Source organism: Mandrillus leucophaeus, unplaced genomic scaffold (genome assembly GCF_000951045.1).
Source record: "Mandrillus leucophaeus isolate KB7577 unplaced genomic scaffold, Mleu.le_1.0 Scaffold196, whole genome shotgun sequence".
Lineage (NCBI taxonomy): Eukaryota > Metazoa > Chordata > Mammalia > Primates > Cercopithecidae > Mandrillus > Mandrillus leucophaeus.
Window position 1 is genome coordinate 568,990 of NW_012101987.1, and position 17,348 is coordinate 586,337.

Consider the following 17,348-nt stretch of genomic DNA (forward strand, 5'->3'; position numbering starts at 1 on the left):
AAAAAAAAAAAAAAAAAAAAAAAAAAAAAAAAAAATTTATAAACAATGTAAGTTTATTGGGCTTATGGTTCTGGAGGCTGGGAAGTTCAAGATTGAGGGGCCGCATCTAGTAAGGACTTTCTTTCTGTGTCATCCCATGGCAGAAGGCAGAAGGGCAAGAAAGCACAAGAGTGTGAGAGAGAGCCCAGAAGAGGGCCAAAGTCATCCTTTTATTAGGAATCCACTCCCTTGATGTACAGCATTTATCTCTTCATGAGGGAAGAGCCCTCATGATTTAATCACCACTTAAAGATCCTACCTCTTGGGAGGGGAACAAGGGTTAAAAAACTAACTATTGGGTATTCTCGTCAGTACCCAATTGATGGGATCAATTATCCCCCAAACCTCAGCATCACACAATATAACACAGGTCACAAACCTGCACATGTCCCCCCTAAATCCAAAAAGAAAGTTGACATTATTTTTTAAAATATATATATTTATGAGGAAAAATGTAATGTTTTGCTACATGTTTACAATGTAGAATGACCAAATCAGGCTAATTAATAAAATAGCCTTATCACAGTCTATCTTTTTTCTTTTTTTTTTTTGAGACAGAGTCTCGCTTTGTTGCCCAGGCTGGAGTGCAGTGGCACGGTCTCTGCTCACTGCAAGCTGTCTCTTATACACATCTAGATGTGTATAAGAGACAGCCTCCTGGGCTCACGCCATTCTCCTGCCTCAGCCTCCTGAGTAGCTGGGACTACAGGCGTCCGCCACCATGCCCAGAGAATTTTTTGTATTTTTAGTGGAGACGGGGTTTCACCAGGATGGTCTCGATCTCCTGACCTCGTGATCCGCCGGCCTTAGCCTCCCAAAGTGCTGGGATTACAAGCGTGAGCCACCGCGCCCGGCCCACGGTCTATCTTTAAATAATACACTGCAACACCCATACTATAAGAACCCTATAGCAGCATATTTGCATTTTTTCTTTGTCATCATTTGCACTATTATTCTCAAATATTTTACTTTTACATCTATTCTAAACCTCAAAATACACTCTTAATATTTTTGCTTTAAATAATTATCTCTTTGCCAGATTTGTTGAATTATAATTGGTATACAGAAAACTACACATAATTAATATATACAATTAGGCGAGTTAGTAGACATTACCATCACTGCAATCCAGATAATAAACAAATCTGTCATCTCATAAAAGAAAAAAAAATCTCGACTCTTTAACATTTGCATTGGGGATTAAATTTCCAAAACATAAACCTTGGAGGGCATTCAAACCATAGCACCAGGCTACTTGGATTCAAAGTCTGAATGCTCAGTCACTGCATTATATTACCCTTGAAGGTACCCACCCAATGAATGTTTACAGAATAGTTACATTTTTCTAAATGTGTGCTACATAAATTTTTTATAGACAAATTTTTTAAAAATACAAAAGGATATTTATCCAATTCTATAAATATTTCTCCTAGTCAATGCTTTAGCCAACATTTTTACTCATTTTTTTAAAATATGAAATGAAATGTCATGCCCCCACGACTCCCCTTTACCCTGGACTCAGGATAACCACTTTTTCTTTTCATTTCCTATTCTCCCATGCCCTAGGAATGATAGCTCAATTCTCTCTTAAGGTCTACTCCTGTAGTCAGTACAGCGGTTCTTCAACTTAAACCTGCATCAGAATCACCTGGAGGCCATATGAAAACACAGATTGCTGGACTCTACTTCCAGAATTTCTGATGCAGTAAGACTGGAGTGATGCCTGTCATTTCTAACAAGTGTGCATTTCTAACAAGTTCCCAGGGACCATACTTTGAAAATCACTAGTATAGCTGTTAAAAGAAATGTCTTTGAGACCTGTCTCCCTTATTTACTACGTAAATGATCTTAGGCAAGTTAACAAATCTTTGTGCTATTGCTTAATCTACAAAATCGCAGTGATAACAAGACACATCTCATAGGCTTGTATCCTAATTAAGTGACATATTGTGCATAAAGCACCCAACATACCACCTGACATAGATCAAGTCCTTATAATAACTATTATGACAGGCTGGCTTTTCTAGATAAGCATCCACTTAAAATATATTTAATAATAAAATAATAGTTATTAGCAGTAAAAAGGTATTCCTCATTCTTTTTGTTTGTTTGTTTTTGAGACAGCCTTGCTCTGTCACCAGGCTGAAATGCAGTGGCATGATCGTGGCTTACTGCACCCTCAACTTCTTGGGCTCGAGAGATCCTCCTACCTCAGCCTCCTGAGTAGCTGGGACTATAGGCGTGTACCACCACGCCCAGCTAATTTTTACGAACTTTTGGTAGAGATGTGGGTCTCATGTTGCCCAGGCTGGTCTTGATCTCCTGGGCTCAAGCAGTCCTCCTGCCTTCGCCTCTCAAAGTGCTGGGATTACAGCATGAGCCACCACACCGAGTTTATATGCCTCATTCTTGATACTTCCTTCTCTGTAGAGGGAGCTCCATTAATGTCACTATCCCGGCCTTTTGGTATATTCATTCACTGTCTTCTCCCAGGGGAGCAGGAATAATAGATTTTATTGGAGCATTTGGGAAAGGAATCTGGCCTGCTTGGGTAAGCCCCTTCCTCTTTTTTAAAAAAATTTTGGAATGAGGTTGTCCACTTGGATCTAAGTTCTGCAGCTCCAGAATTATAGGGCGTCTTGCCTCCCAGTGGGGAGGCTATGGCCATCCAATGCTGCCAGCGACTGGGAAAAGAATGTGACTAGCTCTGGAGAGCGCATTGCTGAGATATTTAAGGCACACTCTAAATATTAAGCTTATGATTAAGAAATGTGGCAGATTGATACGTATCTGCCTTATTATTTTTTCTTGTTTCTCACTGTTTAGAACTCAGGCCAAGGGAAAGGATGCTATTTGTCAGAACCTTTCAAATCCAGTACGAGGTCTGAATCTTCAGCTATGTGGTATTTTTGTCTTGATAGATTATTGAGGTTTACAGAGGCTGTGTCCACAGATGAGTGTATGTTTTCATATAGACTACCCTGGTCTTTAGCAAGTCTAAGATATTCGAAAGCTGAGAAAAAACAGGGTCTTTTGGGAACATGACATTACAGAGCCTTCTAGAGACCAAATCTCCTGCTCCTCCTGGTCCCGGGAAGATATCTCCAGAAGCTGGGAAACAGCTTTGTGAAGGTGGAATAAAACCGCCCTGTCTGCAGTTGAGATCCTCCTCTGAGAGGACAGCCACATTTCTGGCTTATCACAGTCCCACAGGGTAAGCCTCATAGATTACACTGAAAGAACAAAATGTAATGAAATCTAGGGGAGAAATCATACTCACTCCCTGATGTTTCCTTCCATAGGAGGGAGCACTATTAGAGTAACACCCCGGCAGCATGCCAGCCTCTTACTGATTTTTCCATAGGGAGGATAAGTGACATATCTTATTAGAATTTAGAACTCTATTTTTTCTTCCTTCTGTTACTGTCCCCAACAAGGTTACATTTGGCTCTGTTCTCCCATGGTGTTATTTTATAGAAGCACACTTCTGTGTGGGAAGGTGTGTGGTGGTCTGATGTTCTCTGTGTCTCAGTGGACAAATCTGCCGAATTCTCACATTAAGTATTAGGAAACCTAGTTGCCGGTGGATAAAAACCCTGCTATCTTTGGTCAGCTTTATCGCTAATGAAGGTGATGTTTTACCTCTGTTGCTTTTCTGTTTGTCCCATTTTTAATAGGTTTGGGGCAAAGGCGGTTCTGTTTATTTTGCCATTCCAAACTCTAGACAATGGCTACACCTTTATTGAGCATGTATGATATACTAAACACTTTGATATTAATAATTCCTCAGTAGGGAGTAAATAAGCTGTGAGGAAATAAGCCATTATTATTATTCCCATTTTATAAACAAAGAAATGACCACTTAGAGGAATTAAGTAACATGCCTAAGGTTACCCAGGTGGTGAATGCTGGTGCTGGCACTCAAGCCTAGGGGTGTCTGATCCCAGAACCCTTGCAGTTATTTCTACCACTCTCTTTGTCCAAATTTCTTACTTGAAAACAGAAAGGAAGTTTTTAAAAATAGAGTTTTAGGTTGTGAACCCCGAAAATCTGAGACAGATCTCAGTTAATTTAGAAAGTTTATTTTGCCAAGGTTGAGGACATATGCCCATGGCACAGCCTCAGGAGGTCCTGATGACATGTGCCCAAGGTGGTCAGGGCACAGTTTGGTTTTATGCATTTTAGGGAGACATGAGACATCTCAATCAACATATGTAAGATGTGCATTGGTTCCGTCCCGAAACGTGGGACAACTCAAGCAGAGAGGGGGCTTCCAGGTCACAGGTAAGTGAGAGACAAATGGTTGCACTCTTTCAAGTTTCTGAGTATCCTTTCCAGAGGAGGCAATCAGATATGCATTTCTCTCAATGAGCAGAGGGATGAGTTTGAGTAGAATGGGATGCAGGTTTGCCCTAAGCAGTTCCCAAATTGACTTTTCCCTTTAGCTTAGTGATTTTGGGGTACCAAGATTTCCAAGATGTATTTATTTATGTATTTATTATTTACTTATTTTCCTTTCACAAGGTAAAAAAAAAAATTCCATCTGTATGTACTGTATGTATTATATGTAAATGCCTACTTTGTTTTGGAAGTTGCATAAATATATCTAATGTAATGAACAGAGCAAGTGACCATAGCAAATGAGGGATAGAATGATGATTCACGGAAGGGTCAGTGGTTTCCTGCTGTATGTCCCCTGTGGCAATGGAAACTGTAACTAAGCTGGGGAAGAAAGGCTTAAAAGATTTTGCCCAGATGTTTAGGAAAGACAATACAGCTATACCAACAAACGTTTTGGACAGTTGTGGGTGGGCATTTTAGTTGGAGAGTGGTTTTTTTGTGAGGGATAATAACAACTACAAAAAGTTCTTCAAACTGGTTCAAATATAAAAGGGGTTCATTGAAAGAATACAACAGGCAAATTCCCAGACACCTAAAAATAGGACCAAAAACCATGACCAAGCCACCCAGGGAATGGAATTGTCTAGAAACTTTATCATTCCTAGAGCTGCTTGGCATCTTCTACTCCTTTTTGCTTGCTACCCCAGTCTTTTGTTTTTCTCACCGTAGTGGCCATTTCTACTTCTCAAAACTTAAATTTACACATAATTTTGGCTTCTCATGGTGTCATTGCCAGCCAAAATTCTGTTTGATCTTTCAGTTCAAGCATCTTCCCTTCATGATCTGACTGAGTGTAGCAGTGAGGACGACCAGACGTCACTCTTGTCGCCATCTTGGTCTTGGTGGGTTTTAGCCGGCTTCTTTACTGCAAGCTCTTTTAGCAGCAAGGTCTTTATGACCTGTGTTTTGTGCCAACCTCCCATCTCCTCTGTGACTTAGAATGCCTTAACCATCAGGGAATGCAACCCAGTAGATTTCAGCCTCATTTTACCCAGCTCCTTATTCGAGACGGAATTGCTCTGGTTCAAACACCTTTGACAGTTGCAGTGAGTCGAGATCACACCACTGCACTCCATCCTGGGTGAGGGAGTAAGACCCTGTCTCAAAATAAATAAATAAATAAGAAGTGGAAGGCTTTAACCCAGCCCTGGGATAGAGTGTTTCTATTGTCCCCTTCACCTTATGGATTTCTCACCAGTATGGTGACCCAATTTTTCTTTGTCTTTGCTTCAAACACTTCTGTTGCTTCCAGTTGATCATCTCTATTCTGTATTTTTTTTCTTGTAGAGATAGAGTTTTGCCATGTTGCCCAGTGCCCACGCTGGTCTCGAGCTCCTGGGCTCAAACTCCTGGGCTCAAGTGCTTCTCCAGCCTTGGCCTCCCAAAGTGCTGAGACTACAGGTGTGAGCCACCCCACCCAGCCCAATCATCTAAATTCTGTAACTTTTCTCTATGGCATAACTTTATTTGCTGGTGCTTGTTACCTCAGCCCATTTCCCCAACACTTCCCCTACAAGGTTTTCCCTGAGGGCATGCACTTACTACTAATCATCTTGCCTCAATTTGAATCTTCTGCTTCTCTAAAAGGGAAAGAATCTGGTTGTTCATTGTCCTTGTGGGACAGAGCCCTGGGGGCTGGGCCATCCAGAGGTTCAAGGACCAAGACAGATTTTCCTCACTAAGGGAGGCAGATTGGGGGTACTAATCCAGCCCATGCTCTCATATTTGCCGTTGTTTTCCAGCCACAAACCCTAACGCATCCTCTGTGGATGCAGCATCATGACAGTTTACAAATACCATGACAACGCCAGGGTTACCCTATATGGTCTAAAAAGGGGAGGCATTAATAATACACCCCTTGTTTAGCATATCATCAAGCAATAACCATAAAAATGGGCAACTAGCAGCCATTAGGGCTGCTCTGACCATGGAGTAGCCATTCTTTTATTTCTTTTTTTCTTTTTGAAATGGAGTCTCGCTCTGTCGCCCATCTCGGCTCACTGCAACTCCACCTCCCGTGTTCAAGCTATTCTCCTGCCTCAGCCTCCTGAGTAGCTGGAATTACAGGCACATGCCACAACACCCAGCTAGTTTTTTGTATTTTTAGTAGAGACGAGGTTTCGCTATGTTGACCAGGCTGGTCTCGAACTCCCGACGTCAGGTGATCCTCCTGCCTTGGCCTCCCAAAGTGCTGGAATTACAGGCGTGAGCCACCGTGCCTGGCCAGATTCCTGTTTTTCTTGTTTCCACGTGTGTCCTACCAGTAACTCTCTACTCTCCATCATGACTTATGATCAAAAGAGGCTAACCACAGTCATTGAATATTTCTTCTCAGTAATTTAATACTTACAGGCTTGGATCAAAAATGATACGAAGAAAGAAGGAAGGCAGGCAGCAAATAGAGTGACGGGTAGACATCTGAGGACTGTCAGCAGCTAAAGAGACAATCTGATGTGTGATGTCTTAACTTTGCCATCTATTGCTGTTTGGTGATGGTATTTCTGTGATTTGGGGCTGTGGCTCTGACTTACTAGACTTTTATCTGTACTTCTCACTACCTGGAGAGAGAGAGAGCAGTAGAAAGAACAGACATCAAACCTGCTAGAACCTTAAAGAGTTGATATTGTTTCATCAGTAGTTTGAGGGCAAAGATCAGACTCAGTCAGGAACCAAAACAATGAAGGGACTTTTCTAGTGTTGCACAGCAGGTCTGTAACAAGTGGGCTTAAATCTCACGTCTTTATCCTTCACCATGCTGAGTGGACTGACGAACGCCCACCCACTTGTGACAACTATACCCTCTGGTTTCAGGATGTTGATATAAGGTCTCACTGCCTTCCTCAGCAATCTTCTGGATCTGGCATTCCTTCTGAGAAGACTAACAAGCATTCATCCAAAACGTTGGTCATCGGAAAGTGAGCTGTAATTTGATCTAACTTCTCACTCAGTATGGTAGTTTTTTTTGGTATACAAGAGACCTGATGGAATCTTTCTTAGGTAAGCCAAATCTGTCTCTCTGAATCGTTCACCAGTTGGTTCTTGTTCTCTTAAAGAGTAAGTCAGCTTACTCTACGACTGTTTTTCAGTTCTATTAAGTGAAACTTGGGTTTTAGTCCTAGTTCCTCATCTGTGACCTTCGAAAGTCACTTATTCTTCTGACTCTATATTTTCATTGGCAAAATGACAAGTCCTGCTTTGCTCATTCCATAAGGCTGTCAAAAAAGGGAGAAAAGACAGGATCCATTTATTAAATACGTACTATTCAATACTTTTCAGGTAGTGTGATGATAACTTTATATACACTGAGTTATTAGTATTTCCAATGCTATGAGACTGGTGGTATGATGCCCATATTTTTGAGGAGAAATTTGAGGCTGAAAAAAATTAAATACCTTGTCCAAGGATTACACAGATGGTAACAGAAGTAGGATTTGAACCCAGGCCTGTCTGGCAGTTGAGTTTAATCATTTTACTATTTGGCCTACTATAGGCTGGTACTTAGAAAAGCACTTAGTAAATTTCAATTATTCAAAGATTTTAAATATTTTCCTTTAGCCTGCTTTTCTCCAGGTGATACATTCTCCATTTTTTAGGCTATTATTTGATAGGATATCATTTCCCTATTCCACTCACTATTTCATTCACTGTTCTCATGGAGTAGCATGTTTTCAACATTCCTGTAAAGTACAGTCTCTAGAGTCGAAAGTCATGTCCACAATGGGTATGAACCTGTATTCCATGATGCTTCTCCAGCCTATCACATGCATTTTCTGCCTGTTTCTGAAGTTTTATCATCCTACCCGATAGGCTTCAGGAACTTGTGTGAGATGAATGAGTCAGTGTAGAACCTGAGTTCAACATCTTTAGAAATGTTCATAAGGACATTGAAATGGGGATATGGCTACACAGCCCCTCCCCACTTCACTTGCAAGGAAAAGTGACCATAACCTAATCGTAGTTAAGGGTCTCTGTGGCCTGAGACAGAAAATGGTTAGTGTTTAGTGGCCTGTAGGAAGACAGTCTCTTTTATCTGCATAGTGGAACTATAAAATCAAATCTCCAGTACTGAAGAGCATGAATGGAACTAGTAGGGTCACAGCAATCCCGTCTATTTGTCTAGGACTTCTTTCTCATCAGATGGGCCCCTGAACTAAATGTGGTAAGATTAACAAAGAAGTAGGACAATGTTATTTTTTCGTATGTTAAAGTTTTTCTGGTTCTAAATGAACAGGGTGTGGCTACTTTTGTTTCCTTTTACTACTTCATTTTTCTATTTTTAGCCAAAACTAAATGAGTGGATGTTTTTTATTTCATATAAGAATGATTTTCTCTTCAGTAAGAGTTGAACAAAAATTGTGTGTGATAACAGCCACCTAATATTTTTTTTATTAAAATGTCCTTCAAAATAGTTTGTCATGGGTGACATATGAAGAGAGGGACTACAGATAATGAGTTTTTTGATGTAACTGGTTAAATTCAAAAGCAAAAGTAGCTCCATCGTGAGCATAAGGTCTTAGCTTAAAAGGTGGCTTTCCAGAGAGGCCTTTCCTGAGCTCCACGTCTAAAGCAGCACACTAATCATTCCCAACAGACTATTTAAAATAGCTTTATTTCCTTCATTTATGTTCCTATTGGATATTTCCATGTTTATATTTGTTTATTGTCTATCTCCCCTCCACTGGAATGCGAATTCCAGACCTTGTTTTTTGTTATCCCCAGTGCACAGAATACTGCACATAATGGTGCACAGTATTTGTTGAATAAATGAACCTGTTTTTGGAAACAAAATTGTTACTCCCTTACTTTAAGCTAGTTCACAGTTTATGGTTTTTACAAATTTGCTCCATGGTTTGCTCTTTACTGTTGTTCAATCTGTCCCCTTTTCACTGTAGATTTATTTATTTGTGGATGTAATTCAAGTTCTTTCTGATTATGCTATATTAGAGTGAAGAACATTTATCAGATGTCAGTGTTTTGTGTAAGGTGTATTATGAGTAGTGTTTTGTCAATAAAATAATAAAGCCTATGGATTTATCTAAAGAAATAAGTTGCAGTGAATTTAAGTATCTGTTTTTTTTTTTTTTTAATTACATTACTGTCTTGTGTTTTCTTGAGTGGGAGACAAAGGGGCTGCCAGGACTTGTTCCTGACTTTGGGCAAGTATATTAAAAATATTAAAAAGAAAGAATGAGATGCATTGCTCTAGAGGCAACTTTTATATCTGCTGCCTGGGCTAAGAGGTGTGAGAGTAGCAGGAGTGAGCTCTTGTTTCCCCTGAAGATAAGCCAAGCCAAGCCAAGCATGGACTGCACAAGAGAGGATCCCATTGGATACCTGTTAGCTAGGTTTGGGCATGTGGTTAAGTCTGATGGGTAGGTGGAAAACTCAGTGCCAGGTGCCCTGTGGGTGCTCCGTAAACATGTTAATTTTAGCAATAATACTGTGCCTCTTACCAGTACTTGATGGTTTCATTTTGCAATCCATGCAAGGAGGGTGGGAATCACCACTGGAGTTGGTAAGGTCTGGCACAGATGTCTAGAAAAATAATTTCGTTTCTCATGTTTTTGGGGATGGGGACTGAAGGGGAACAGTGCATTTCTTTGTGCCCTGGGAATTGCATGTCCTCATGTTTTGGCCTTGACATAATCATCAAATGAATTATTTAAGGTTGATTTGTTATTCATATATTTCTTTCTAATTGTGAGGTTTTTTTCTTACATTGCAAAAGAGGTTTGAGACCAAAAAAAGTTCTAGCTTATAAAATCCAAACTATCATAAGCTTCACAACAGTCAGGACAAAATGGCGTTATCAATCATAAACAATTCAGGAGTTGGTAATGATATTTTGATTTGTTTTGTGAAATATTGATTTTTTAAGATAAGTCCCATATATTTAGAGTATTAAGAACAAATATTAACACTTAAATAGCAAAGGTACTTACACTCCAAAACTTAAAAACATTTAGGAGACTATATATCTGCCTGTGGGCTCAATAAATAGACTTGAAAATATTTTGTTTTATAGTCACATTTTATTACAAATTTATTTTTTACCCAATAGAAAAGCAAATTTAGAATCTATTTACAAGTACTATATATTTACATATATACAGTTCATGAATTTAAAGAAAATGGACAGAGAAATGCAATATATATGGAAGAATATGCCACTGTACAAGGTTTATTATCATTATCATGGTCCTTAGTGTTACTGAACCTTTACTATAGTAATAAATACAGTTCTATATTTACACATCTTATAAAACATCTCATAAATGTATTTTTTCAAATCCAAGTTAAAACATCTGATCAAAATAAACATGCTTATATAAAAATAAATCTACCTAACAACCATTTGGTTTGGATGTATTGAAGCTAATATAGGATAATAGAAGGTAAGAATTAATACTTTGACTTTTCTTATTTAATAACTTGCTTCTTAAAATACCTAACACAGTATTAATATCGAATAAGCAGAGAAGTAATGTTCCTGACACAAGTGGGTTATCCAGAGAGAACACAGCTAAAACCAAGCTAAATAAACAGGATAATATGTTACTGAGTCTCTTGAGTCCAAAGTGGTGTCAGATATTGGGTTTGCCAGAGCTGCTAGAGAGGCATTGTGAGAAGTTGTATCAGTGGACTTAATTTATGTCATGTGCACATTTGATCATTAAGATACACATCAGTTTGAATCAACTGATAAAAGCTCTTGCAAAAATTATTTACTAACCCAGGAAAAAAAAATAAAAAATAAAAAATTGCTTACTGTCTTTTCCAGGTATGTTCATTGCTGGCAGTGGAATTCCCTTCTGAGCTTTGAGCACCAAGGAGTTAAAAGCAAATCAGATAAGACATACATCACCTGTGCATGATTGCCTTAGTAACAATTTAAGAATTTCGGTCAATTTTCCTTTCAAAATATTTGTAAGCAGTTTTATTTCATGAGGGTGGAACTATCTAGTGCTGATATATAAAACCTGGTATCTCCAAAATGATCTCAATATGAGTGAGTTAACAATACCTTACATTATCCATCCAAGGGATTGGTGCCTTGGAAGGATCCTTTCTGAGGAAAGGCAAAGGAGGGCTCAGACATCTTCACATGGTCATTAGAATGAAATCCTGTGGATCACAGCCTCTACCTAGTAATGCAGTTCATTGAAAACCCTTATTTTCCTAATTCCCCCAACAACCTCTTGAGTTTGTAGGTTTAAATAAACCCATTTTTGGAAAGTAAGTGGGTTCTCCCTCCTCCCAAAATGATTACATTGGTGAGTTTAAAGAGAATGCAATTCAAATCATGGAGAATCTTTTCTAAAGGAAATTTCAATCTGCTTTTCTGATCTGGGCTCACTTAAATAGTGTGACCAATCTATCCCTTAGCTGAACAAATTATAGAAGCAGCATTTAGACTTATATTCACTCTCAAGTATCAATAGGTTTTCAGCCTTTTCTCACTAACTGAGAGATTCTTTTTTGGTTTTTAAACCGAGTTTCACCTCAGCTCTTATTAGTTACTGCTCTGATATACTCAATCTCACATTTTCAGGTTCTCAACTTTTGAAAACATTTTCTTTCACATATTAATTAGAGACATGGGACAAATGCCACAGAGGAAAGATGGCAGCTCTCAGTCACTGGATAAGCTGGTGATGGCACGGAACTGGGAGGCAGGTCATAAGCAATGCTGGAGCTGGTAAAGGTTACCAAGGCTTGGGTTGAGTCACAGGACTGTTTTTCGACATCATCAGAGTTAATTGACATCAGGCTTGGGTGTTTTGATCTTGTCCAGAAGTAGGTTTGCTTTCCCAGGCTCACCAGATCCTCCTTAAAGTGAGGATTGAAGAGGATGTAGAGAAGGGGATTGAGACATGCAGGAAGTGGAACTATCACCAGAAGGATAAACTTAATTACTTCAGGACTGATAAATGTGAGGTTTAGTAAAGAGGAGAAGGACAAGAAAGCCACGGGGCAGTATAGGATGCAGTTGGTGAAGAGCAACAGGGCAATGTGCTTCACCATAGAGCAGTCCCAAATATTCTCCAGGTCTCCCTTGTCCAAATTGCAGTAGAGCTTGGTGTAGGCAATGGTCATCATGAGGAAGCAAAGGGAATTGAGCAAGATGAGAGCGACCATGTAGCCTGTGGTGCTGGGCTCCCCAAAGGGCAAAGGCAGACAGAGAGGGGAGGCGCCATACTCGCTGCCACCCAGCAGGGGAACTGCGGCCATGGTCAAGGCCAGCAGGGCGCAGAGCAAAATGATTACTTTCAGGCTAGAAAAGGGAGCTTTCGTTTCAAATTTTGCAGAACATTTCACAGAGAACCCACGCTCCAGGGCTGCCAGAGTAAGCAGGAAAACAGATGATTCCGAAGCAAAAATGGACAAAAAACCAATGACTTGGCAACCGACCCCATTCTCCCACCAGGCACCATGTCGTGCAAAGCTGCCAAAAGTGAATGCATCCACACCAGCCAGCACAGCACTGGAGACTCCCGTGAGCATGTTCACCACTGCGATGACCCCAATTAACAGTTTAATGGGGGAAATGTACAGAGGAGATCTGAAAACTGTTGAAGTCACCAGAGCATTACAAGTAAGTGCCAGAACTGCTATGGTCCACACTCCAATTCTGATCAGCCAGCCATCAAGCAGGTGTTCACAGGGTTTGAAGGGGCCTAGAAGTCCAAGGAAGGAAAAGATTGAGTATCAAATTAGGGTTTACAACTTTTGCTGAATTACCCTTTTGTCTCTTTATTTAGGATGCCAAGAGATAGTGGTCAAAAACAGCCTGATAACACACACTGCCCATGTGCATGCTCCACTATCTCAAGCCACTGTCACCCTGGATCTTCTGCAGCACTAGCTGGGTGAGTACACCAGGTGCTCCTGTTCCAGGGTATTGATGGAGAAATGAGAATGGAGAATTTTGATCACTTGATTGAAGTCCCTAAGATACAGCTGTGTTGGCGCCAGGTAAAAAGCCAGATCTCCTGGACTTTTCATTACATAACTTTTCAGAATATTTCCACAAGTTTCCATAGGCAGACAAGGAGAATCCCAGGGAAATACTCCATAATATTATGAACGTACGTTTCATGAAAATATCATCTTAGTTTTAGATTAAAATTTGAGGTTAGGGAGCAAGGAACAATCTATTCATTAAAAATAAAATGTCAACTCTTCCTAGTTGTCTTTTTTCAACTGGCTCATCCTGTTTTTTGGAATGGGACAAACTATTAAGTGAATTCAACTTCACTTTCCTCCCCTCCCTTCCCATCTCTTCCCCTCCCCTTCCTCTTTCCTTTCCTTTCTTCCCTTCCCCCCTCCTCCTCCTCCTCCTTCTCCTTCCTTCCTTCCTTCCTATCTGTACAAACTATTATTTACTTTTACCAAATAGTTATTTGTAAGAAAAACCTAAGTCACTTTCAAAAGTCAGTGATTACACAAAACAAGATTATAGCATACTATTTCAGGGTAAATTGCTAATATCATTTTTAAAATTACATATACCTCTAACAGCATACTTGATTCTTTAGTTTACATTAAGTTAAATCAAAAGTCCTCCCACCTCAATCCTATTGGCAAGTGAAAACTCCAGGGAATGAACATTTGTATTTGACAGGCCACTATGGGGAGGGTTACTGATGAGCTGCATAGCTGGCACAGATTTGGCTTTTAAAGTATAGCTGCATTGTTTTTCATGGACTCAGAATCAGTGGTGCATGTCAGTAATCACCCCTGAGGACTGTTGAGGAAGTTTTGATACCTTTCTCACCTGGGGAAGGTGAACACTGCACTGAATGAAGGGCTTTCAGGTCTTCCTCAAAGTCAAGCAGGAAATCTTCAAGGTCACGTTCATCTGCAGGCACAAGAAGTCCCGGAATGATTAGTTCTGCCTCTCTTTTCAAGGGACCAAATCCCAGAGTGGAGAGTCCTGGGTTATTCTGGAGACATGAACTGTCACAAATTCCTTGTGCTCTAGCTTTCTTGCAAGTCCCTTATAAAGTTGCCTTTGGATGTTCGACTCAAGCTGCTGTGACATACTATTCTAGTACAACTGGCGATGAGGGAGAGTGACCCAAGACTCCGGGTATAACATCTAAACTCTCCCATTCTGCTCTTGTTCCCTGCAGCTCATGATGTTCCCACATTGAAGGGCTAAATTAGAGGAGGCTATGGGCCTCTTCATTCAGAGCAGAAACCACTTTATCCAAATTTCTAACACTACAATAGCTATAGTGCAAACGTTCTAGGCTGTGTTCTCTGAACACCAGAGGGAGAATCAGATACAGTAAGTTTCAATCTTCCCTGGGGAATTCTGCATAACAGAGGACAAATCAAGTAACTACTCGGTGCTTGGTTTAGCTATCCATGAAATAGGAGTTTTGTGATCTAACATATTTCCCCAAAGACACAGATTTAATTGGTCTCATGTGGGAATTGGGGACCAATTTTTTTTAAAAGTTGCTATGTGATTCTAATATGTGGTCCAGGGTTGAGAATCACTGCTTTTGAAAATAAACTCCATGAATGACTGTCTCTCTCTGTTGTTCATTGTGTGCTTTCAAGGCCTAGAACAGTGCCTGGCACAAAGTAGGCTCTCTAATAACTTTTTGCTTGTGTTTTTATTTTTTGAGTGAACATTTTTGAGAGACATTAGAGTGGGTGAGGCAGGAGGAGCAAAAACTGAAGCAAGAACAAGAACAAGACGCATGCTGTGGCCTAAAACAAAAAAGGCAAGGACCAAGATATCAGTTCCTTAAACAGATATGCAGACAGGAAAACCTGGTAAGGTTATCTGCCGACAGACTGAATCATACTTGCTTTGGAATCAACAAACCATTAAGGCCCAAAGGGTGAGAAGCCATCCTTCTGTTTAGTCTGTTTAGACTTTGTGCAAACTTGCAGGGTTGGCAGGGAAGGCAGGGGGTGGTGCCCAAAGCGCCTCCTCATTACCACAGGTGTGGTTTGAGAGGCATTGTTGTCTGTTTAGGTAACGTCTTAATTCAAGGAAAGCCAAGCTTTACAGACATTATCTCATTTCACCTTCCGGACAGATACCCCAGGGTGGGGTAGGGGAGGAGAATCATTTAGAATCAGTGGGACAAAAAGTAGGATTCTTAAGCCCTTCTGCTGAAATACGAAGGAATCTAAAATGTTTATATCTTTCACTCCTTCCAGGCCATAAGAATGAAAATGGATTTTGTCTTCTGGAGAAAAAGGTTCTGAAGTGTGTATGAAAAAGGCATCCTCCGAAATAGCACCCTTTAAAAAGCTGATGGAAACACCATGTCAGTAATCACCCCTGAGGACAGTATATGCTAAGTGGGAATCTAATTATAAATATAAATATAAGAATTCACCTACAGAACAGATGAAATTTTAGAATGAATCCTGAGCGAGTTTTCTCTTTCTCAGGTAGTCTTTAAAAAGTGGGATTTATTCACAATTTGCTGAGGTACAAGGACTTGTCTGAAGTTCAGATAATCTGTTTGATAATTATTTTTTTCTTTTTTTTTTGAGATAGTCTTGTTCTGTTGCCCAGGCTGGAGTGCAGTGGTGCAATCTCAGCTCAGCTTGCTTTGGGATCAACCTGCCTCCTGGGTTGAAGCGATTCTCATGCCTCAGCCTCCCAAGTACCTGGAATTACTGGCATGTGCCACCATGCCTGGCTAATTTTTTTGTATTTTTGGTAGAGATAGGGTTCCGCCATGTTGGCCAGGCTGGTCTCAAGCTCCTGACCTCAAGTGATCCATCTGCCTTGGCCTCCCAAAGTGTTGGGGATTACAGGTGTGAGCCACCACGCCCGGCCTGTTCGATGGCTTTTCATCGAACGTAATTCATTTTCATGTGTTCCATTGAACACAATACAATTTCATTACCATGGCATAGCAAGTCCTACCTTGAACCTGAAACATTCCAGCATCTTTCTTATGAAGGTCGTCCATACTGCTGTTGTCACCTTTATTCCATTGATTAGAAATCTTATAGGCATTCTCACACACTCCAAATGCACAGCACTGGTAAGCATAAGGCATTTCTATAATCCTTTAAATGAACAAAACCCAAACAAAAAACACTTAAAGAAACGGATAATTAAATATAGTATTCATCTTCTTTCACCCAATTATTCTACCTTTGGATTTTAGCCTAAATAAATAATCCAAAATATAAGTTATAGGCATAAAGGTGTTCATTACAGTGCTATTTATAAAAACAATGAAGTTATTAAAAATGATCACTATGAAATCTTAATTGCTGAAGCTGAGGGATGCAACTTCCATTACTCAAATGATGGAAAATTTCCAAAATAAAAAGGTTAAAAAAATGACTGCTAGGAAAAATTGTAGCAACATGAAAAACTGCTTATGGCAGAATAAGTGACTAAAATATGACATCTATTTCTATGCACATTTTGAGTCTAACAATTAAAAACGCACTGGAAACAAAGCTTGGAAGGAAGTAACTTTAAAATGTTATTTGGGGGGCATTTTCAAGATTTTTGTTCTTGGATGCTTAACAGAGACTGGGAAGGGTAGACTTTTGGGGAGGTGGGGCTGGTTAATGAGTACAAAAATAGGAAGAATAAATAACACTGACTATTCAATAGCACAACAGGGTGACTGTAGTCAATAATAATTTAATTGGGCATTTTAAAATAAATAGTGTAATTGGATTGTTTGTACCATAAAGGATAAATGCTTGAGGGGATGGATACCCCATTTTCCATGATGTGCTTATTACATATTGCATGCCTGTATCAAAACATTTCATATGCCCCATAAATATATACACCAACTATGTAACCATAAAAAATAAAAACATTAAAAATTAAAAAAAAGATTTTTGTTCTCTCTTATACTTTCCCAACTCTCTTTTGGGGTTTTATTATTTTCATAATTTTA

At 39.7% G+C, this 17,348-nt stretch overlaps 1 protein-coding gene across 3 annotated transcripts in view; it reads right to left on the minus strand.

Moving 5' to 3' along the window:
* Positions 1–10,452: 10,452 nt before the first annotated feature.
* The window catches only part of LGR5 (leucine-rich repeat containing G protein-coupled receptor 5), a 146,702-nt gene continuing 139,806 nt past the window's right edge, over positions 10,453–17,348 (minus strand). For all 3 annotated transcript variants that reach the window (XM_011978514.1, XM_011978513.1, XM_011978512.1), the window contains 3 exons: positions 16,346–16,491; positions 14,219–14,302; positions 10,453–13,118 (listed from right to left, as the gene is read on the minus strand). In XM_011978514.1, the coding sequence (XP_011833904.1) occupies positions 12,031–13,118; positions 14,219–14,302; positions 16,346–16,491 (1,318 nt within the window). In that variant the 3' untranslated portion in view covers positions 10,453–12,030. The remainder of the gene's footprint in view (positions 13,119–14,218; positions 14,303–16,345; positions 16,492–17,348) is intronic.